The 23,811-nt window shown below is 43.4% G+C and overlaps 1 protein-coding gene across 1 annotated transcript in view; it reads left to right on the top strand.

Moving 5' to 3' along the window:
* Positions 1-5,809: 5,809 nt before the first annotated feature.
* Positions 5,810-23,811, top strand: part of LOC308077004 (contactin-associated protein-like 2) — a gene marked incomplete at both ends in the record, with an annotated part of 139,943 nt that continues 121,941 nt past the window's right edge. The window contains 2 exon segments of the mRNA XM_080417533.1: positions 5,810-5,924; positions 22,096-22,289. Of these exon segments, the coding sequence (XP_080273659.1) occupies positions 5,810-5,924; positions 22,096-22,289 (309 nt within the window).

Genomic DNA, 23,811 nt, shown 5'->3' with positions numbered 1-23,811 from the left:
CAGTGAGCGTGTTGATTAGCACTTCAACAGCGACACAGCGACAGATACTGTATGCTGGGTCACTTTGTATTTTTTGTAGCTGCCAGTGAGAATGTAGCATTAGAAACACATTATTGGATCTATTGCTGAGGTGTCGGCCTCATTGCACTTGATGACAGGTGTCAGTGTCAGCCTCATTGCACAACTGACAGACAGTATATGATTGGAGTGGTGTTTTTATTGTACAGTACAAAGCCATGGAGAATGTGTGTGTGTGTGTGGGACCCTGTAGTTTCATGCACGAGACAGTGAGTTGCCACTGAGGTCAGCTGTGTGTGTGTGTGTGTGTGTGTGTGTGTGTGTGTGTGTGTGTGTGTGTGTGTGTGTGTGTGTGTGTGTGTGTGTGTGTGTTATTTGAAACTGTAACCACTTAAACCCTCTATTCTCAGTGAATTCTTGAATTCTCAGTGAATTCTTGAGTTGCAACTGTACTTTGTCTGCTCTTGTATCCTTCTACGCTGAATCTTGACCTTGTAGGTCGGCCATGTCTGGCGAATGTTGTGTTACTAGCTGAGAGAGGAACTGGAATTGAAGCCAGAGAGAGAGAGAGAGAGAGAGAGAGAGAGAGAGAGAGAGAGAGAGAGAGAGAGAGAGAGAGAGAGAGAGAGAGAGAGAGAGAGAGAGAGAGAGAGAGAGAGAGAGAGAGAGAGAGAGAGAGAGAGAGAGAGAGAGAGAGAGAGAGAGAGAGAGAGAGAGAGAGAGGAATTTCAGTATAGGCCAACAGTTGATCTTTGAACTCTGAAATTGTGAACACTTTGCAGCCATCTGCCTGACCAGAGAGATGCAATGCAACAAGACTAATAACAACAATATAATAACAGCCATCATCCATGTAAACCTGTGATCTCCAATCACCATCCAGACCTCCAACCTAAAAGTTTGCCCCTCACCTCTGATCAAAGTTTTAAAAAGTTATATACTTTTTCAAAACAACTTGGGCTTGTCCTGCAACACATTGTCAAACAGTTGTGGATTTGTTGACAGAAATGTTGCTGAATCATTGTTGACAGAAATCAGGCCATGTCCAAGAAGTGCCACAAGCATTCTATGTTTATGTCTGTGTATGTGTGGCGTGCAAGCGTACACACATGCTTGAACATGGAACTCACACAGGATAAACAAGTCAAATTGGAAGTGATGAAACAAATAAATGAGCCGACAATTGGAACTGGAACACAATTTTTTCTCTCCTGATTAGTAACCCACCTGATTTTCCGTTTACTAAATAGCTGGAGAGACGAGGAGACCTCATTTACTGAACAAACAGTCCATAACAATGATTGCTATCAGAACAGACAAAACAAAAAGCAAAAAGATATGTATTAAAAAAAGGGACAGAGCCATGCAAAACAGCTCCTCTTCCACAACTGTATGTGCCAAAGCATCTTTTCCTGATTCCTAGAAGTTTCAATTCTTAGAGAGATCTCGTCCTTTTCAGCAACACCTGCCCTGACACAGTTCAGTTGGTAGTAGAGTTCTCTATTCTCCTGTATGATGCTACTTAGTTCCTGGTGGGTATCACTGAACACACATTCTTTCGTTCCAATTTGAATGAAGGGAGCCTTTTAAGGGTGGCAATCTGTTTGTCTTTCCCTTGGGCCCTGATCACAGATTTTTTTGCGAGATGTTATTTGTTTCTGTTGCTTGTTAGAAGTCATGGCTGCCAGTTCCCCACCTGGCGTCATGCGAGAGCCCCGACCGGTCCAAACCATACTGAATGAATGCTAACTTGCATAACGTCTTCAGACTGGGCCTTAAGTCGAAGATATACAGTTCCGAGTATCCTCCAAAGATAATACGATCTCCCACCATGCAACAGCACATGCTACACACCTGGCAGGGGGCTAAGCCCTTGGTCGCAATCCTCTTCCAGGACAAGATCTCTGGGTTGAATTTCCACAGATTGTTGGAGTTGTAGCCGCCAAATATGTACAGCTCTCCGTTGTCGGCAAATGCCGAATGACTCTTGCATCCTTCCGGATGAATGTGTGCAGAAGGCGTCCTCAGCCAGCAGTTGGTGTCCGTGTCAAACACTCTGATCTTCTTGTATTCGTCCTCGTCGTTGTCCCCTCGGCCCCCAAATACAAACATCTTTTTCCCGATAATGGTGGCAGAGTGACACGTCGAGGCAGGTGGCACGGTGCCTCTGGTGTCGATTAAAGACCAGATCATTGTGGCGGCGTCTAACTTGTGGATGCTGTTCAAATATCTCAGCTTGTTGAATCCTCCATAGATATACATGACCTTCCCCAGAACGCAGGCAGAGTGGTATTTCCTCACCTCCGGGACAGTCCCGGAAACAATGGGCTTGAACCACCTGTGGAGTGTCGACATCGAATGCATAAAGCACTGTCCAGTACTTGCTATTGGAAGTGTACCCTCCCCAGATGTAGATGATGTCTTCTATCAGCACGGCTGTGTAGCCAGTGCGGTCGGGGGGAACCTCAAGGGGGACGTTCTCCTTTTTTAGTTGTTGCCGGGGGCAAATTCATCCAGCGCAAAGACACTGTGTTAAGTATGTGTACCTCAATCTGACCACTCCTGTTCATAAAATCCACATTGTACATGTAGGGCACCTCCAAAAGAGTACAGCTTGTCCCCGACTGGCACAGCTCGGTGTATTTCCGGTCCTCCCTTCAGATGCACTGTCCACCAAAACATATTATTTCTCTGAGAAACTCTTTCTCTCTCTCTGTCTTTAACTCTCTCTGGACATCTAGCCATCTTCTCTACACCTCAAACTACTTATATAGGCCGGTGTGACGTCACACATGACGCCCACAGTGGTCATGTCTTATTTTAAGGTCCTTGTACTGAGCATTGATCAGTAGGCTATTTGGAGAAAGTGTCTCTGCTCACTATTCTTTGTTCTTGTCAAAACGTTGGACCACTCTAGGCTCTGTCATACTTTCACCTAGAAGCTTTGCGTTAACTGTAAAATGCTTGTCTTGTTTGGGAATATCAGGGACGTTTTGAAACTTGTGTTTTTATATTTTCTGAATATATTTTCTTTTTTAAACTGATTATTTTCTTTTCTTTTCTTACACTAGGCTCAAGATCGACCCCACTGTTTTTCCCAGGAACAGATGGTTTATTTAATTTTTCCATAAACGTTTTTGTGACTCTAAATACTTTCACATACTTAGAGCTAGAAAATCCCTTTAACCTTAATTTATTAATACATAATACATTAATATAACATTTTTAATATTAGACTCTAATACTTCCCCATTCGACTCTAACACTTCCTCTCTCTCTCGCACACAGGCACGCATGCATGCCGCACACAGGCACGCGTGCGCATGCACACACACAACCACACACACACAACACACACACACACACACACACCACACACACACACACACACACACACACACACACACACACACACACACACATCACACACACACAGACACATTGTGTTAGCAGGTGGGCGACCTAAACAGACAATATTCCAATTTACTGACTCTAATTTGAATTGTGCTCTTATCATTTGCAACAGGGTGTCAAACTAATTTAAGGGTTAGTCACGGGGCTGTACTGGGTAAAGTGAGATTAATACTGGTCACACCGTTGCGCCATTGCGAACGCACACACACATTATTTATTTATTTTCTTTTTAAAATGTTCTCATGTGTCTCAGTCTCTGCTATATACAAAATGTTTCACTTTATGAATTTAGTTTCTTAGATTTATTATCGGTATAACTTAAAGTCGTAGGCTACAATAAAGTTTTGATGCAAGATAAAACAAAAGAAAATGCATATTGGTCATTTTGATAGCCCCACCATTGCTATGAATAAACCATTTGAAATGGAGTATTAGCACTGTTGACAAGTAACCGGACAAACAGAACATCAGCATTCCTTCTTCTATTTATTGAGGGCAAAACAGATAGGCTAAGTTTCACCTCTGTGAAAGTCTGTGTGCGCGGATGTGTGTGTGTGTCTGTGCGTGCGTGCATGTTTGTCAGCGTGACGCTAACCATTTTAGCTTAAATGCTTTGCTTTTTCACAGTGAAGACGATTCTGAAACTCACTTTTCAGTTGTCGTAGCTCTCTCTCCATGGCATATTGTAATTATTCCGTGAGAGACTGCAAAGAGGTGGAATTACCTTGGTTGTTCTGGGATACATGGACAGACTGGTTGACTGGAGTCCTGCACAGTGGGGGTTGTTCATTGTCACTCACCATCTATTTGTTTAAAAAAATAATACCACATGAACCCAAGCGTCCCTATTCTGGGGGCGAATATTCGGCGAAGATAGCCGATCTACAAGTAATCTGTTTTCACACACGTGCTTAGTCAAGGAGACTCTGATGAAATAAACCTCAGCTCTGGAAGTGGAGAAATGTTTAATGTTTATATCTAATCTTCCTCCTCTACTAATATCCACCTCCCCTCCATTAACTCTCTCTCTCTCTCTCTCTCTCTCTCTCTCTCTCTCACCCTCGCTCTCTCTCTCTCTCTCTCTCTCTCTCTCTCTCTCTCTCTCTCTCTCTCTCTCTCTCTCTCTCTCTCTCTCTCTCTCTCTCCCTCTCTCGTTCACCCCTTCTCCCCATCCCCATCCTCATTCAGTTCCAGCCCTCTCACACAAGTGTGTGTGTGTGTGTGTGTGTGTGTGTGTGTGTGTGTGTGTGTGTGTGTGTGTGTGTGTGTGTGTGTGTGTGTGTGTGTGTGTGTGTGTGTGTGTGTGTGTGTGTGTGTGTGTGTGTGTGTGTGTAATCCTCGTACTGGTTGTTGTTCACGTGAATGCCTGAATGCCCGCAGGCATGTGCACGTCTGCATAAATGTATGGTTGTATGATTGATAGTGTGCGAGTGTCTTTATGAGAAAGAGTGTATGCGCCACTATGGCAGCGGGAGAGAGTCTTAAGTGTGTGTGTGTGTGTGTGTGTGTGTGTGTGCGCGTGCGTGCAGAGGGGAATGGTCTGCAGTCTCTCTTCTGGTGTGTACAGTAGCTGAAGCCCATATTTCGCTTCGCCACCTGATTTGACAGGTCGCACACACACAAACACACGCTCATGCGGTTTTGATTATGTTTTACTCGCTGTGTGAGACCACACAACACAGGCCTTTGAACACACACACAGGACATTACTGAGAAATATTGACTGCTAACGCCTCTAAACCTAATAGCACATAGGTGTGTGTGTGTGTGTGTGTGTGTGTGTGTGTGTGTGTGTGTGTGTGTGTGTGTGTGTGTGTGTGTGTGTGTGTGTGTGTGTGTGTGTGTGTGTGCTTGTGCGTGCGTGCGTGTGCCGTGCGCGCGTGTGTGTGCCCTGTAGTTTTGTGTTGGATAATAATATAATAATTGTGCATGAGACAGCGAGTCAGCTGTGAGTGTGTGTGTTATTTGGAGGAGTGGACTTGAGATTGTATTGCTTGTCAAGTTGCAAATTTTTCCCACTCATCAGATTGTCATTTAACTGTAACCGCTTAAACCCTGTATTCTCAGTGAAACTTGAGATGCAATTGTACTTTATCTGCTATTGTATCCTTCTACACTGTATCTCGACCTAGATCGTCTATTTCTGGCGATTGTTGTGTTACTAGTTGAGAGAGGAACTGGAATTGAAGCCCAAATTACCTGCAAACAACCCTCCCCTTGAATTGTAGCTCATCTCCACATTATAATTCTTTACTCAGCAGGAGGGTCAGTTGGACTGTTGCAGTCACATTTACGGAAATAATTGGCTGGATTACTGAATATTTTCTCTCTCTCTCTCTCTCTCTCTCTCTCTCTCTCTCTCTCTCTCTCTCTCTCTCCAGATAAATGTGATGAAGCCCTGGTGTCTCCTCTTCCTCACACAGCATTCAGCAGCTCGTCTGTCTTCAGCAATGGCTACGCACCTGAATATGCCAAGCTCAACAGGAGAGGAGGTACACACACACACACGCACGCACGCACGCACGCACGCACGCACGCACGCACGCACGCACGCACGCACGCACGCACGCACGCACGCACGCACGCACGCACGCACGCACGCACGCACGCACACATGCACAAACAAACAAACAAACAAACAAACAAACAAACAAACAAACACTGGTCTAGAGTGTCAAGTTTCACAATATAATAATTGTGTAAACAAAGGTGCTGTATTCGGTGAGTATGAAAATAAATAAACCAGGGGATGCGAATGAAAAAGAAAAGAAAAGAAAAAAGCATCTAGGAAAACAAAGCCAGACTGACTAACTAACTAATTATGAAAACAAAAGCCTACCCAATGGCCATAAATCCAAAAATGGCAACCACCCCTGACCTACAGTAGTGTGTCTTAATAGTCCTACCTTTGTGATGATGTCTACCTTTATTACACGGCTTTGTTGAATGCTTGATTCTGATTGGTCAATCACTGAATTCAGCGGTGTGTTATTTCTGGATAAGGACCATGGCTGCGCTGATTGATTTTGTGCTGTATCCAATGTGACATACAGCCATGTAAACAAACATACAATGTCATTTACAACTAAACATTGCACTCAAGAATGTTTTTGAAAAGATTTGAAGCGAGAAATAGACAATACAGTAACCGGGAAAAAAAATCCATTTGATCAACACTTCCTTGTTTTCCAAGGCGACCGTGTCCGCCCAGCGCAGCCCTTATGGAATACTTTCATTACCTTAAGCAGGGAAATACTTTGTTTTGTTGTTACTTTTGGCTAAATGTATTAATGTATTTATTACGTAGCCGTGTAATAAGTGGGATAATTGACGGCCAGCCGGTCATTGTTGAGAAATAAAACCCTTCAGGGTGATTATTATATTATAACCATCCCGTTGGGTTTTACTTCTCAACAATGACCGGCTGGCCGTCAATTATCCCTTGCATATGGGCTGTATAGAGGCCCCTGTCTTAACTTAGCCTCGCGTAGACAGACTATATCACTGTGTAGATATGAGTCTGGTGCTTCTATGAGGACGTTTTCTTTCCCCAAGGGGCGGGATGAAAACAATGTCTCTGGATGCAATTGGTTAGACCTACAACCAACTACCAATTACAGTCTCCCATATTTGAATACTGGGCCCTGATTGGTCACCCCAGACCTCGGGAGCAGGAAATGGATTCACAACGGAGCGGTCCCAGACCCAAATCGCAGAGGGGATTTTTTTTTTGCACTGGCAGATTCGTCTGGTCCCAGGCTAGTCTTAACTGTCCCTAGGCAATGTCCCTAACATTAAAGTAGGATAATTAATACAAAGCTTACAAAGTTTGCTCTAGGATTCACAAAACATAAGCCCAAGGCTACAAACGGACAGGTCATATGGACGAGCTGATGCAGACCCAGGTCTTTAATATGACAGCAGTCAGGTGGCTTCGATCGGTGGAGTTGGAGTCAGAGGAGCAGGACCGACGAATGGGAAGGGAATACAGAATTGGTGGGGAAACGAGGTAATGGGTTGATTTGAGGTGATTGGTGATTGGATGGAGGTGCCTGTAGAGAAAGATAGAGGGAGGAGAGACAGACAGGGAGGACACAGACACAAACACAAAGCAACGTGGCAAACACACACACACACACACACACACACACACACACACACACACACACGCACACACGCACACGCACACTTTGTGTTTGTATTCAGAGACCAAAACACAGCTGCCATCTTTTAGTAATCACACACTCTCTCTCCTCTATACAGTCTTTATATCAGGGAATTCAGAAGTAGAGCTCCTTTCCACATCTGTCCATGACAGACAGAGACAGCACCCCTGTTTCTTTACAATCAAGAAATGATACATTTTATTAGTAATACATTCAGCAGAGGAGACATTGCTCAGAAATGAGAAATATGTTTCCCATAGGAGGAATTCATACACTTTTTTTGCCATCTGCCTGCACACTTTGCTCATTGTCAAAGAAATATCTGTCGTATGTGAATCATTGACTTAAAATAACCCAAGCTGGGAGCTGGTTTCTCACGTGTGGCTACAAATTCCTCTTATCTCAGAACTGTATTCACAGTGACACTACTGGAGCTTCACAGACCCGACACGCAGCCCACTGGGAGGGCAGCAGGGCTGGCAGTCGCTTCATATCAAGAACATTAATCTTTTATTGATATCCATACACAGGCAGAGGATGTGAGCTGCATGTGACAAACAACATAATGGACAATGAGGGATGAAAACAGAGCTTAAGTTTAAAGATTCACCTCGTTCTTTAATTGGCTCCTCAGAGAGTGAACAACATATGATGAGCTCGGTCATTACCACATTAGCATACAGCATAACAAGGGAATTTGACATGAAATCGACGTTTCCCAGAAACTTTTCTTCACCGGTGTCTCTCATTTTCAGCCGTTGTAAAGAGTGAGCAAGTCTGAGAGGTTCGGCACGGTCGGTTGCTCTAGCAGATTGTGCTGCAAATCAATAGTGCATGTGCTTTACTAAGCCGATTGATGGACTTTTTGAACTGAGAGAGAAGAGAATAAACTTCTCCTACAGACATATAAATTTCACTGAAATATAAATAAGCTGTTTGGCAGCCATTGCTGCTGGAGACCTGAAGCTATAGCGATCAGTTAATCTGCTGTGTTCTTCCTGTGCAACAGAACAAGGCAGGCATAAAATCAATGGCACTCACCACTTATATGAAGCTTGTGTTATGAAGGCTGACAGAGATTAGATGAGATTTAGAACTCTGTATGTGTGCGTGGGAGGTTATATGATTTGTGCGTGCTTCCGTCAGTCCGTGCGGCGTGCGTGTGCATGTGTGTATAGTGTTCTTGTGTATTTATGCCTGCATTTATTTATTTTTCTCTGTGCATGTCTGTGTGTTTGATTGAATATTTGATTAGGCAAAAAATGTAAACAGCACAATTACGTTTATAATACTTTGTCTAAAAGGTCCGTCCTTGCGGTCTTGTTTCCTTTGGGGTCCTTGGTATTCAATTCATAGACATATATAGCAGCAACCAAACAGTTCAAATATCAACACAAAAATACATACAAAATAACACTATATGTACAAACGAAACAAAAATGCAGAAAAATAATAACATATGTACAAATAATGGGGGGGGGTCATCTGTCTAACGGGAAAATGGTACTACCTCCTCTTTTGGCCTCCAGTACCTGTGTGTGTGCATGTGTGTGCGTGTGTGTGCGTGCATGCATTCTGCGTGGGGCGCCTCGTGGAAGAACCATTCTGGTGCTCTGTAGCTTTACTGCAGTGGTTCCCAAACTTTTTTATCTTGAGACCCAAAAGAGAAATTTGATATATCTCCTAGTGAAAATACAAGCTACCAAAAACAGACGGGTACGACAGGTATTGAATAACCGGGTGGGGCATGCATTCCCAACTTGCATGGTTTCTGTCTTGCGTGGTCCCTGAGTAGGCTTTTCAAAGACTAGACCGGTGCCCTTTGGTATACACAGTGTAGTCTTTTAACACAGTAAAAGCTGGAAAGCATCTGTGCCACTTTAGATTTTAGCGTTGGCTATTCAAAAATAGCAGATATATAAGATTCACAGCGCGTCACTGCGAGCTTGTACATCTACTATTTTTGATCATTTTTTAAAAATCTTGAAAGTGTTTGAATATTTTTTTACATTTTATTTTTTAACACAAATCTTCTCTCTTGGGAGTCCCCGGCACAAAACACACATATATATATATATATATATATATATATATATATATATATATATATATATATATATAGTGTGGCACAGGCGCACCGTTGCTCCACCCCCTCTGTGTTCCTATTGGCTGGGGTTGAAACAGCCATAACTCCAGTTCCCAGCATGCTAAAGGCCGGAAACTTGGTAAGTGCTCTTAGACGGCCAATAGGGAAAGGCTGTAATTGACTAAGCCCCGCCCACCCCAGTTGGAGAACTACTGGTTTAGAAGTTATTAGTAGAATCGGCCTCAGGTCTTAATGGATTAAAAGCCTTGTGTGGACCAAGTGTTGCAGACTGAGTGTTTCGCTATAAAGACTAAATGCTGTACAATGCATCTTGTTCTTGTTCATTATTGTACAGATACACTAAGTTGTGGTGATATGCTTGAAACAAATAAGCTAACTAAACTTTGGAAGAGGATCTACTTGGGAACACTGAGCAACTGTGTGTGGGTTTGTGTTTACAGCACTGTATGTGACCAATATCTCATGCATTTCTTTTAGGGGAGGCGGGGTCCTCTAGGGCGTTTCTGCCCACATGCTTCTGGGCTGTTGATCCATACATGTTTGTATATGTATAGTGGTAACTGGTTGTGCAGCAATTACACAGTCAAAAAACCACAAAAAAAAACACACTGATCACTTAGGCTCAGTTAAATGTCTGCCGGATATACTTTATATTCTAAGGGAGCTGTATATCATTAAGACTAATGCATGACAGACGTGTCGTGCATATGTATTTCCAACCATCCCTTCAGGGATTTGAAGAAAATGTGGTATGCATCCCATGTCTATTGTGCATTATAGAAACATTCTTATAATCTGCTCATAACACTATTTAACACATTGGGTGCCAGAGTTTTATTAACAAAAAGTGACGTTGAGTGCCAGAGATCTCACCGTTTGTAGCGATACGCTGTTTACAGCTGCAGATTCCACGGCGAGCACCCGATTGCAAACAATATATGCCTGCACGATGGTGGATGGTCCTGGCTAACGCCTGGAACAATAACATCTCTCACGCGAGTCACCGGAGTGACCGGAGTGATCTTGGATCGAAAATGAGTGGTTTTCCCCACTGTAAAAAGTGAAGGAGTCTTTTTAGCAAGGAGATCAGACGGGAGCCAGTTTTTTTTGGCACTGTGATCCATCTGTCCCTTCCTTCTCAGAGTCACCGTGGGTGATTCCAGAGCTGCACTAGCCCCCCCCCTTGTGGAAAAAAACGAAAACAAAAAGATTGACTTCACGGAGAATCCTGGTTTTGGCACTCACCGTCACTTTTTGCAAAACCGGGAATTCCCGGTTTTGGCTGTGTTAATAATAGTTAAAATAACCAATAAATAATCATAATGCTTTATAACAATAATCATAACACATTATAAAACATTATTATTACTTATATTATACGATCAAGTATTATAATATTTCATGATATCACATTATAATAATGTTATAATATATTTTAATCACTGTTATAATGCATTACAGTGTGATTATGAGTCACTATATGTGGTCATTGTGTGCTTTAAATCAAGTAATTACATTACTGAAGGTGTAGGCATAAAGGTTTTGTGTTGTTCTTGCAATTATTGAATGCGTGCAATGTGTAGGGACTTTTGAATTGGCCAGGACAATAGGCCATTTGGAAAACTGGCTGGCAAGTCGGGCAGGTGAGGCAGGCTGGCAGGCTGGCAGGCACACAGTGACGCAGGCAGGCAGAGAAAATAACTTGGAATTGAACCTGAGGAACAGGGAAACATGGAGTCAAAGAGAGTTCATGTAACACGTGAGTACTGAGTGAGAAGTTGAAGTTACCTTAGTGTTAGTACCACGTTGGCAAACTGAACGATCTATCCAATACTGGAGTGTAGCCAGGGAATATAACTGCAGGAGCCTAGACACACGCACGCACGCACGAGCACGGGCGTACACACACACACACACACACACACACACAAACAAACACGGAACAAACAAACAGAACCAACAGAACGGGGAGGTTTAACAGCAGAAACACTGGGTATGAGGGGATAGCACAGCTGAACCACAACAGTACAGTACTCTGTGTGTGTGTGTGTGTGTGTGTGTGTGTGTGTGTGTGTGTGTGTGTGTGTGTGTGTGTGCGTGTGCGTGTGCGTGTGTCTCAGCGTGACACTGATGATTATAGCTTATTAAATGCTTTGCTTTTTCATTGTGAAACTTATTTTTCAGCTGTCGTATAGCTCCCTGTCCATGGTATATTGCAATTATCCCATGAGAGACTGCAAAGAGGTGGAATTAACTCGGTCGTTCTGGCATATACGTGGACAGACAGACTGATTGACTGGAGTCCTGCACAGTGGGGTTGTTAACTGTCACTCACCATCCTTTTTTTTCTTTTCTGTTAATTAACCACGTGAAACCTACCAATCGCTATTTGGCTGTACAGGTACTGTAACAAATGGTTGTGAATACTTTTTCCATCTTCCCAAAATCATCCCCCAGAGCACTTACAGACTAACCCCTCTCATCATTACACTCCTAAACTCCACAGTCCTGAGGATTTATTAATTAATAGGTAATGCTGCAGTCTGCAGTAATGCTGTATTTTTAATACATTTTTAATAATGTTGTGAACTTGTAGATCTGCTATGCTCGCTATGAATACAGGTGTACCTTGAGATTTTGACTTGCCCAAGTCACGTTTGTGTTTTTTAAAACCACTGGGTTAATTCTTAGGTTAAGTTTAGCTTAAGATTTTTGGTCCTGTTTAGGGTTTGAGTCCATACAGTCACATCTGATTGAAGGACCACAATGGAAAAAAATCTCTCAACCTTTTTTGCGTTTTATCCTTTTGACAGATTTTTGACATGATCCTATGTTCATGCATTTTTGTCAATAAAAAACATCAGTCAGTCAATCAGTCAGTCAATCAATGATATATACAATGCCATAACAGTTAAGTTACAGTACTTTTTGTTACTAAGACTATGGTTTTCATCTCTTGTGTATGTCTTTCTCTTCTTCCTGTTCTTTTTATGTGATATGTGGTCTTCTCTGTGCTCCACACCTCCACCCCACCTCCCTGTCCTCCTCTCCTCCCTCAACATCTGTGTATGACAGTCCTCCAGATGTGCTTTAGCTCCTCTCTCTCTCTTTTCTTCCTCCACTCCACTCGTTCACCTTGACATTCCACCCACTCCCTCCTTCCCACTTTTATTCAGTCAATTTCTTCTCACTTGTCTCTCTTTCGCCACATCAACACTCACCTTTTTCACCATTGGCCCTCTCTTTTTATTGATTCGTTTATTTCAATCTTTTTTTCCCTCCCACTCTCCTCACCCCTGTCAAACTCATCCACCTCTCCTCTCACCTCATCTGCTCTTTAGTTTCCCTGCCTTCCATTGTCTGTGTGACAGCGTAGCGTCTCTCCTCCTCTCTGTGACACAATTCTTCTGTTGTTTTGTTTTGTTCATGCCCTTTGTTCATTCCCTCTCACTTCCCCAGCCGTGTCTCTCTCACACCCTTCATTTCTTTTTTTTCTCCGTCTTTCCCGTCTACCTGGCTCCCCTCAAGTCAACACCAATCTATTGACCCCTCTTGTCCCCCTGGACCTCAGTTCATTTCTCCCTCTCTGTCTCTCTAATCCCATCTGCTCCTTCAGTGACAGCAAACATCACCATGCCTGCGACTCTCATCCTGTCACCCCTTACCTCTCACCTCCCTGCACTCATCTCTCTGTCCTCTCTTTCACCTCTTCCTCTGTCACCACCGCTTCTCTCTCCTTTGTACTTTAATAAAACGGTGGGAAATCTAATCACGCCATGATTGTCTCGGCCAGGCCAAAACCCATTCTTGATATTACTCCTAAAGATGTTGTCCAAACATCACACGAATCGCTTCATATTATTTCTATAATAGTCAAATGATCAAGACGGATCTGTCAGATTTTTCATATTCCATGCTGATTGGCTAAGATTGGCTTCCACAGTTGGCAGGAGTGGCCCGTTTTGAACAAAATGCCTCAAATCATGAACGCAGTGCCTGATGGCCATGAAACAAAATATATTTTTTAAAGAACTGAACATTTCCATTTCACGTTCCTCTCAAACGGGGTTCAATGATATATACACACACACACACACACACACACACACACACACACACACACACACACACACACACACACACACACACACACACACACACACACACACACACACACACACACACACACGCACACACAGTATAAATGTATCACCACACAGCCCACATTCTGCATAATGTTCAACTTGATGTTTAGATGCCAATGCCAACCTGCTGGTTCTCAGCAAACGTGCGCATCTCTCTCTCTCTCTCTCTCGCTCATTTACAACCACAGCAAGAGGTGACATGTTAAGTGTCACAGCACTGCCTCCTCATAAGTTTCTCTGCAAGAACAATGCTCATGAATGAAACATGGCTTACCATGTTCCACTCAGGGGTGATGTGATGGGGAGTCACTGTAGCTCTCGGTAGCTCTGTGTGTCCATCCCATCAGCCATGAATGCTGCTGTAGAGCAGATGCTGTGGACAAGTCATATTCGTTTGAGATGTCGTTTGACGTGTTGCCAGCCGTGTTCCCAGCCGCATACCCAATCACTCACTACTGAACAATGCTGGCATACTGCTTTGGCCGTATCCACTTCTCTTTCTCCGTTGTTGTATTTCACAGGGAAAACAAATTGTTCCCAAACTGGAGACCTTAAATGCTAATGCTGGGTCTTGAAGTTCTAGATTCAAAAGCACCACTCTAATCACAGCCATTGAACAACAACAAAAAACACTCCATATTTAAACTTTTAAGGTTGGCATTTTTTTGGGTAAATGAATGCCCTACTTCGTCATACAAGAGTAGTGAAAATAGCAGATCTACAAGCTCACAGCCAGTTGTGATGCGACGCGCTGTGAGCTTGTAGATCGCCTATTTTCACTATTTTATAAAACATAATGTTACAATACAAAAAGGAACGGTTTTGAAGATACAGGGTTTCCAGCCAACTGTGACAATCTACTCTTATAAAGGGGAGATTGCTACTTCCGCGGCTGACGCCCACAGCAATTCCATAGCAATTCCATTCATTTGCACCTCTCGCCTGCTGACGCCATACCCACAGCATTGATTTCGACTAAACACAACAACTACATCGGACCTCTCAACACAAAACCAGCCACAACGTGCACGCTGAATTTACGGGTGGCGTAGGGCACCTCTCATTGCTCACTACATATTTTCCACCTCGCAACATAATTAATTCCACTCACCACATTACGAGCACAACGGAAGGGGAAACAGTTTCGCACCGTTTACCGTGCGCACCACCGAACGCCAACGGCCACAGCCGAAACAACACGAAGCAGCGGCCATTGAAATCAGCCGTCTTCGCTCGCAAAAGTATGTAAGGGATAATGCATGGGGACGTAGTCATTATTCACATTTAAAGCCCTTCAGGGCGATTAACCACCATTATCCCGCTTATTACACGGCTACTTAATAAATACAATGAAAGTATTCCATAACTATTGGGCTGGGCGGACACGTTTGCCTCGGAAAACAAAAAAAAAAATCGCCCCAAAACACAGTCGCCCCGGGCCAAATCCGGCGGTATTACAGGCAAATCGCCAGTATATACACTGGGGGGCGAATGTGTTTTGGGGCGACTTTTTTTTTCCATTTCCTCATTTGTTTTCCGAGGCGATTGCATCGTCTATTTCTCCCTTCAAATGTTTTCCAAAACATTCTTGAGAGCAACGTTTAGTTGTAAATGACATTGGTTGTTTGTTTACATGCCTGTCATGTTGGATAAAGCATAAAACCAAACAGCGCAGGTTCAATCTCTCTGCATCGCCACAACAACAACAACAGAAGCACGTCCTTCGCTTCACCCCCTCCTCCCCCCTCTTGCTTACCTTTCTGTTCGAACCACGCCGTTGCTTTCCACACTCACGCTAATATGTCCGTCATTCACGTGCCATGTACATCCCAAAGACAACCTAGGATCTACACCAGACTTTTCAAAGCGCGCGTATGCGTGGCGCGTACAGCGCGTTTCTTCAGATCCAATTGATATCAATGATAGCGGCTACACCAGGCGCGTGGATACGCGAGTCCCGCATACGCAGGCTTTAAAAATAGGACTGGATGTAAAAGTGCGTGTGTGCGTGTGTGCGTATATGCGCGTGTTTACGAAAAAAAGGCTGGTGTGTTTCCACAGTTTACTGTGTGTGTGTGTGTGTGTGTGTGTAAGCACCGCAGGTTACATCTCCGCACAGACATCCGCACTATGATCGTCACCCAGCCAGCCAGCAACAACAACAAAACAATCTTATGGCCTACCTTTCCTTGAGGTCAACTGTGAAGAATAACATTGCAAAAATAGTTCCAATCCAGTGCGTAACACACAAACAAAAACACCTAATTTTGAGCCACGAGCGCCGTGAAGAAAAAGTCCAGGCTTTAATGTGTGTGCGACGTGTGTGTGTGTGTGTGTGTGTGTGTGTGTGTGTGTGTGTGTGTGTGTGTGTGTGTGTGTGTGTGTGTGTGTGTGTGTGTGTGTGTGTGTGTGTGTGTGTGTGTGTGTGTGTGTGTGTGTGTGTGTGTGTGTGTGTGTGTTGTTGTCACGTGACCACTACTAGCCAACCAACAGCCTGGACTACATTCAGTGTTGCCAGATTGTGCGCGAGAAACAAGCTACCATCCATGTTTATGCACAAACAACAGACAAAGACGGGGAGACGACGTAGGCCTAATAATAGAGCCCCATGCGCGGCTAGCGGGCCGGCCGCCCGTAGGGCGGACGGACCTCTAGTATATAATATTCAACTTGGTGTTCAGATGAGATATTGCCAATGCCAACCTGGCGGTTCTCAGCAAACATGCAAATCTGTTTCTCTTTTAAAACCACAGTAAGAGATGGCACAATAAGTGTCACAGTACCGCCTCCTTAAAGGTCCTATGACATGGCCCGAAAATATCATATTCATACTATACGTCACGTGGTGTCTCTGAAAACAGTCTGAAAACAGGGCGGGGTATATCACAGATTGATTGGCATTTGCAGAAGCTCTGCTCTGAGTTCGCCTCTCGCGTGCGTGCGTGCGTGCGTGCGTGCGTGCGTGCGTGCGTGCGTGCGTGCGTGCGTGCGTGCGTGCGTGCGTGCGTGCGTGCGTGCGTGCGTGCGTGCGTGCGTGCGTGCGTGCGTGCGTGCGTGCGTGCGTGCGTGAGTGCCTGCCTGCCTGCCTGCCTGCCTGCCTGCCTGCCTGCCTGCCTGCCTGCCTGCCTGCGTGCGTGTTTTATTGGCTCAGGGGAACTCTGTGTAATTTCTTTGAGGTTTGTATTGATGTTTCCAGTGATACAGGTCTGGTTATCTGACAGGGCCGAGTTCTGAGTGTAATGACTCTGTAATTGGATCAGATATGGAATTATTGTTGTTTGGACATGGGGCGTATGTGTGCGTGTGCGTGTGCGTGTGCGTGTGCGTGTGCGTGTGCGTGTGTGTGTGTGTGTGTGTGTGCGTGTGCGTGTGTGTTTCAGAATGCTTTGCAGCCTCACCCACCAACACCCTCCTCTCCATCCCTCTCATCACCTGGTTATCTGTCATTCTCAATCTCTTGTTACTTTCTCTGCCCTGCCCTCTTTCTCTGGCTGTCCCTCTCCTCCCCTTTTCTCATCTTCTCAAGGCCTCTATCTATACCCCACTCCTCCCTGTCTCCAGGGATCATTTTCAAATCTATCTTTCAACCCATTTCTTCCTCATCTGTACCGCTGTCTCTTTGCAGTATAAAATCCATCACACAGTATAGTGTATTGCAGTGACATCATGGTCAGCTTGCAGTGCCATCATGGTCAGTACAGTGACATCATGGTCAGTACAGTGACATCATGGTCAGTTCAGTGACATCATGGTCAGCTTGCAGTGCCATCATGGTCAGTACAGTGACATCATGGTCAGTTCAGTGACATCATGGTCAGTTCAGTGACATCATTGTCAGTTCAGTGACATCATGGTCAGTTCAGTGACGTCATGGTCAGTACAGTGACGTCATGATCAGTACAGTGACGTCATGGTCAGTTCAGTGCATAGACTGTAAAGAATACGGACGGAGGGAGCCCTGTGGTTTCTATAGACCGGCTTTGAAGCCACTTTTTTGGCGAATTCCAATCCGCCATCTTTGAACTTCCGGTTCCGAAAAGAAACCGGAAACGACTGCGATTGGCTGCAACCGCAGCGAGGGCGGGTCTTCGCTCGGTAGAACCAATAGAAGCCCTATAGAAACATAACCTACTTTATCATTAATTTAAACATTCATGGGACCATAATTTACTAAGGGACCAGTCGAAATTTACATAAGGGGGGGCATGGAGGAAATGTATGTGCCCTGATCTAAAATGCCATGACCCTCCCTTTGACAAAAAAAAAAAATCAATGACCCTCCCCAAGTGATTACAAAAAAAAGAGTAACCCTCCCCGCCTAGAAGTGTCACGATATATTGTGTCACGATATAGCCTATCGTGGTATTAAAATGTGATGATAGGTATTGTCATGATGTCATACTGTATCGTAATATTTTTTTAATTGTTTTTTTAATACAAAAAAAACACTTTCTTTTTTTTTGCCGGTGAAAGTTAGGAGTTTTTACTGTATGATATGAAATGTAAAGCTTATCATAATCATAGTAATTATTAATCATGTCCTCCATCATATTCAAGGTATTTTGGAGAGAAATGAAACAGACTCCAGTCAGTCACTTTCAGTTTAAAGCACTGCAGAGGGGAGGTGTTGTGTGTCAGCTGATGCTCGTTGACGCTCGTTAATGTGACATGCAGCTGCACTCTCAAATAGGCCTACATCTAATCTAAGATTGTATTATACTGTATCTGGTATTATAGATGTTTTTTTAGCTGTTGGAAATAACTAGGCTGCACTTGGTTGGTAAAGTCCAGATGACAAAAATATGAGGTTTGTGGAATTTATAGTTATGCAGTCTTATATTATATTATATTTGTTATATTAGTGTCTATCTGTCCTCTGAAACAATGGGTTTATAGTTAGTGAGAACTTCACTTCTCCATTAAGCTTGCACAAATGTATTTATTTGTGTGTACAAAGCACTTTGTAATTGTTTCTAACTTGCTTTATAACGTTATTTATAAGATGGCCAATGTTGATGATACATGAGAAAAGAACATTAATAATATATCATATCGATATCATGCCCAACATCATGTATCGTATTGTGAAATTCTTGACACCCCTAACCCTCCCCATCAAATACAACATGACATTTAAAACTGATATGTCCAATGTTTTGCTTTCCACATTGATTAGAACATTGCTGTAGTGTAGTCAGTCTTGCTAAATGCACAGTGTATCTGTAGTAGTGGTAGCAGAATGGATAGTGTTCTCATCTTACATGTGGGAAACCCATTGAATCCTGGTCAGATTGAAGAAAGTTGAATATTTGGTAACCAGTAGTTTAAAACTTTTGTCACTCTGCCCTTTTAATTATCAACTACAGTGACTACAACTACACTGTTGCCTACATAAAACAAATTAGGCTATCAATTATGGCCTGATGCTTCTGGTTTTACTTGTGGAGCTTGGCATCTATACACAACTGTCCATATAGATCCACATTAATCACATGCACAGAATTACTTCAAATGATTATGAATATCCAGTTATAGTAGGCCTATTTATAATGCATCTCTCCAATAACGCCTGTTGAAGTTTTGCTTAATTGTTCAACCACCATCGTTAAGACGCTGAATAGATTTGACTGGGTCGTTCACACTTGCTGTGCGTTGATGGCTTGTTAACGACCGTCATTGATTCTAAATAGACAAGGTGTTACTTGATTTGAATTCTTTGTATCCTTTGAAATGGAGAGGGGTCATTGACCACTGTTCTGCTGTACTAAAAAGGTATATAAAAAACGGACTATTTTATCAATTCAAAATTGCATGACCCTCCCTTGGATTCAAAGTAAAATTAGCTGACCCTCCCTTGGACCAAAATTAGAAAGGCATGACCCTCCCCTATTTTCCTCCATACCCCCCCTTATGTAAATTTCGACTGGTCCCTAAACGCATATCATGATGATTTAAAAAAAACACTTTAAACTAGCGATTGAAAACATAAAGTGTTTATCAAAATGTTTACTAAGGTAATAAACTCAAGCGTAAAGTCCAGCCAAAACCTCATTCACTCCTTGCGTGCGTGCGTGTGTGCGTGCGTGTGTGTGGGCGTTATTGTCCTCACAAGGTATCTTCTCCTTTTCTTGGAGAGGAAATCTCTGTGTAGCATTCTGTCCAGCATCATTCTTTCCTGGCCTGCTCCGTTTCTGCTCCATTTAACTGAACATTTAACATTTAACCTGAGGGGCTGGGAGAGGGGCAAGAGAGCCTGGTCTCACCTCAGGAAGAGACCTGATTGCTTCAGGACATGTGACAGAAGCTGGTATTTTGGTCCCCAACTAGGGCATGGCCATATTTCAGTCTTAAAATAGCTGAAGGAAAAATGAAGATGCTGAGAAAAGGTCCTTCAAACTTCTGTCTTTTTTTACCACATCTCTCGCAGGCAGGTAATAAGTGTCACTGCAACTGCAAGTCGTTACAAAGCAGAACGTGGTACGGCAGCCAATAGTGCCGTGAATTGCCTGTGTTCCAAAACGATCTTTTTATAGACACTTTTTTTGTGGATTGTGTCTTTTCTGCATCAGTCATAGATGTCATTACAGTTTCCAACAAAAGCATGTATCTATTGTCGGCTGGCAATGATGCTTCGTCAATGCTGGAGACATTGTTTGGCTGCAAGAGACAGCCTGTCATTCTGAATTCTCGTCTCATCTCTGCTGGCACTTGCAATCAACTGATCTTAAAACGTTTTCAGTGCCCTGCACAGCCACAGTGCCGGGTCATTGTCCCGCCATCGGATCACAAAGTGTCGTTGAAGTCAAGACCCCAAGTCAGAAATGCTGTTGTCGTCTTTGTCCTCTTCTTATTCCAAGTCATTGCCACCATAAATGTATTCCAAGATGAATGAGTCCATAAATTCTCTACTGTCAATGTTTCTACTGGCAGCTGAAGTTAGTCTATAGCAGTGGCAACAGACTGAGCCATAAGTAAGAAAACTAAATTGCAATACCGTTTTTGGAACACTAACGATGAGAATAGTCACACCATCACAAACGTTGGGTATATTTTACCTGATATAATAAATTCCTTAAAAAATATTTCTTATCAAAATATTACAAGTACAACAATACATGGCAAATGGGATTTTTTTTTTTACCCTCTATCACTAACGTTGGGTGAAATTCACCCGAAGACATGCCTGTAGAAAAAATCACACCCAGTGTGAAGAGAGTGGTGCCTTTGAATTAGTGTAACTGGTTGCATCCTTGTGTTGCAATCAGCTGCAGCTGTTGAGGCCATGCTCAAACGGACGGACGGACGGACGGACGGACGGACGGACGGACGGACACACACGGTCAAGTGTAGGAGTGGCTGGCACCACTCAAAAACAGGGAGGGGGCAGGGAAACAAACCTGCCTTCTATGAAGTCAGTGAGCATCCTGAAGGTACCCAAAGTGCCCACTTAGCAACATTATGAAAATCACATAATTTCAATTGTTCGGGTGAAATTCACAGGTTCTAGGGTAAACACATTTGCATGATTTAATGGTACACCATTAGTTTGACTAGCCCGCGTCACAAATGGTCACTGCTCAAATTCTCACGGAAAGAACAGTGAGGCATATAGCTGCTTCAATCACGGACGCTTTGCAAGGACGCTTGCAAGGACGCTGTCTGCCTCTGGACGGACATAAAACAAACATTCAGACATTCATCTCTGGTTATGGGAGAGAACGGCTTTCAAAAGCATTCTACTTAGAGGCCTTCAGTGGTTTCACCTCAAAGCAATATTTAACTTTGTTTGCCACTTTAGTGCTCAAACCGCTATTGGAGTTTGGCCATCACATTTGGCCATATGGGACAGATGGTGTTTCACTACAACGCATTTTGCTAATTTGAATTCACTGGAAAAAAAAGAGTTCTGAAAATTCAAAGCCAAACTCTATGTTTGCATTCTTTGTTTGTTTGCAAAGAAGTTGACAAAACGATAGTTTCTTCTGCTTATGTAATCATTGACCTGTTTCACTCCAGTCGACGAGAAACGAATGCAGTCAACAAGAAACTAACGCATTTCTGAGAAACACGTTTCTTGTTGACTGCTGCTGTGGTACATTAAAGCAGTATAAACAATTTTGATGATGTGTGTTCTTAGATCTTCTCTAGCTGCTGGTGGCTGATCTTCTCTGTAGAAGATCAACGGATGCTGTAACAGACAGTCACAGTAATGAGATGTTATGTTCTTGTGATCTTGTGTGTATAGGTGCTGGTGGCTGGTCTCCACTGGACACGGATCATTACCAGTGGCTGCAGGTGGACCTGGGCTCCAGGAAGCAGGTGAGCGCCCTCGCAACGCAGGGCCGCTACAGCAGCTCCGATTGGACGACGCGGTACCGCCTCCTTTACAGCGACACAGGAAGGAACTGGAAACCCTACCACCAGGACGGCAACATCTGGGTGAGCAGACAACACACTGTGTGTGTGTGTGTGTGTGTGTGTGTGTGTGTGTGCGTGTGCGTGTGCGTGTGCGTGTGCGTGTGCGTGTGCGTGTGCGTGTGCGTGTGTGTGAGTGAGAGAGAAACATGGATACGAAAATTATCAGGACACTGCTTATCTTATTTATCCATACAGCATAATCAAGCAGCTGAAGTTTTTCTTTGTGTGGTGAGCCTTTTGTGGGAGTGGAACTATGTTCCATATTAATTTGCTAATTAGAACATAACCATTTTGTAAATGGATCTTTCGCATTCACCACAGGTGTTATGGGAAGCGACATAAAACCCAATGTGATAATGAAGCATTAACTTGACACTGGATGAAGCCCATTTCTCTTCATTGTCTACAGACAATGGCCCTCTCATCAGCCATCTCATCAGCACACTGTTCGTTAGCCTTTGAGTGAGGTCATTATCTAATAGCTTAATGACCTGCATCCCTCTCTGAACCTGTGTGGGAGACAGCTAACAGTACATGTGGAAACAGTCTGGGGAGGTGATGAGAGGAAATAATGGTTACTGAGCTACACAGCAGAAATGTAACGTGTGTGTGTGTGTGTGTGTGTGTGTGTGTGTGTGTGTGTGTGTGTGTGTGTGTGTGTGTGTGTGTGTGTGTGTGTGTGTGTGTGTGTGTGTGTGTGTGTGTGTGTGTGTGTGTGTGTGTGTGTGTGTGCGCGTGCATATCATTCATTCCTGCTCCATTCAAACAGCTTCATCATCACTCTCTCTTATAGTGCTGTTGTTTCCAATGATAAATATGGATCTTTTACAGAAAGTTAAATGAAGCTGTGTTTGGGCTGCTTCATAATTTCCCACCACTTATTATTTATTGAACAGGGTTCTGCCTCTGCCATTAACCCTGATGTATTGCTTGTAATATTTGTTTTGAAATATTCCAGCACATTCATCTCACGGGTGCGGTTGTATTTATTTATTTATGTATTTATTTATGTATTTATTTATATTTATGTATTTATGTATTTATGTATTTTGTTTGTTTGTTTGTTTGTTTGTTTGTTTGCATGTATGACACATTTATTGGTTTGTAATTTATTGCCAGGGCACGACAAAATATTGCTTGTGTAAACGGACACAGAGCCAATAGTATTTATGCTGAGTGCCATCCGTAACCTGGTACGGTAATGAGCCCACACCCCACATGTATTTCTCTCTCTGTTGTAATGTAATATACATATTGAATTCAAGAGTTCAACAAGTGGATGGTGGGAATCATCACTTTGATGTCCGTTCGGTTTCTTTAAAATAACAGAGCTGTTGATCTGATGACATTTAGACAAAGTTCTGTTTATTTATCACGCTTGCGTGCACACACGCAAGTATGCACACATACACAGGGTGAACTTTTCTTCAATCAATGTATCTGGCTGGCCCTTGTAATAATAGTTGCAGGTGTGTAAATGCAGGATCATTTACAAGTCGCATGTAAATGTAGCTGCGTCTTTCTCTCTCTCTCTGTGTGTGTG

Source organism: Gymnoscopelus braueri, assembly GCF_963280865.1.
Source record: "Gymnoscopelus braueri genome assembly, chromosome: 21".
Taxonomy (NCBI): domain Eukaryota; kingdom Metazoa; phylum Chordata; class Actinopteri; order Myctophiformes; family Myctophidae; genus Gymnoscopelus; species Gymnoscopelus braueri.
The sequence above is the reverse complement of the archived record's forward strand: the minus strand, read 5'-3'. Positions and strand labels throughout refer to the sequence as shown.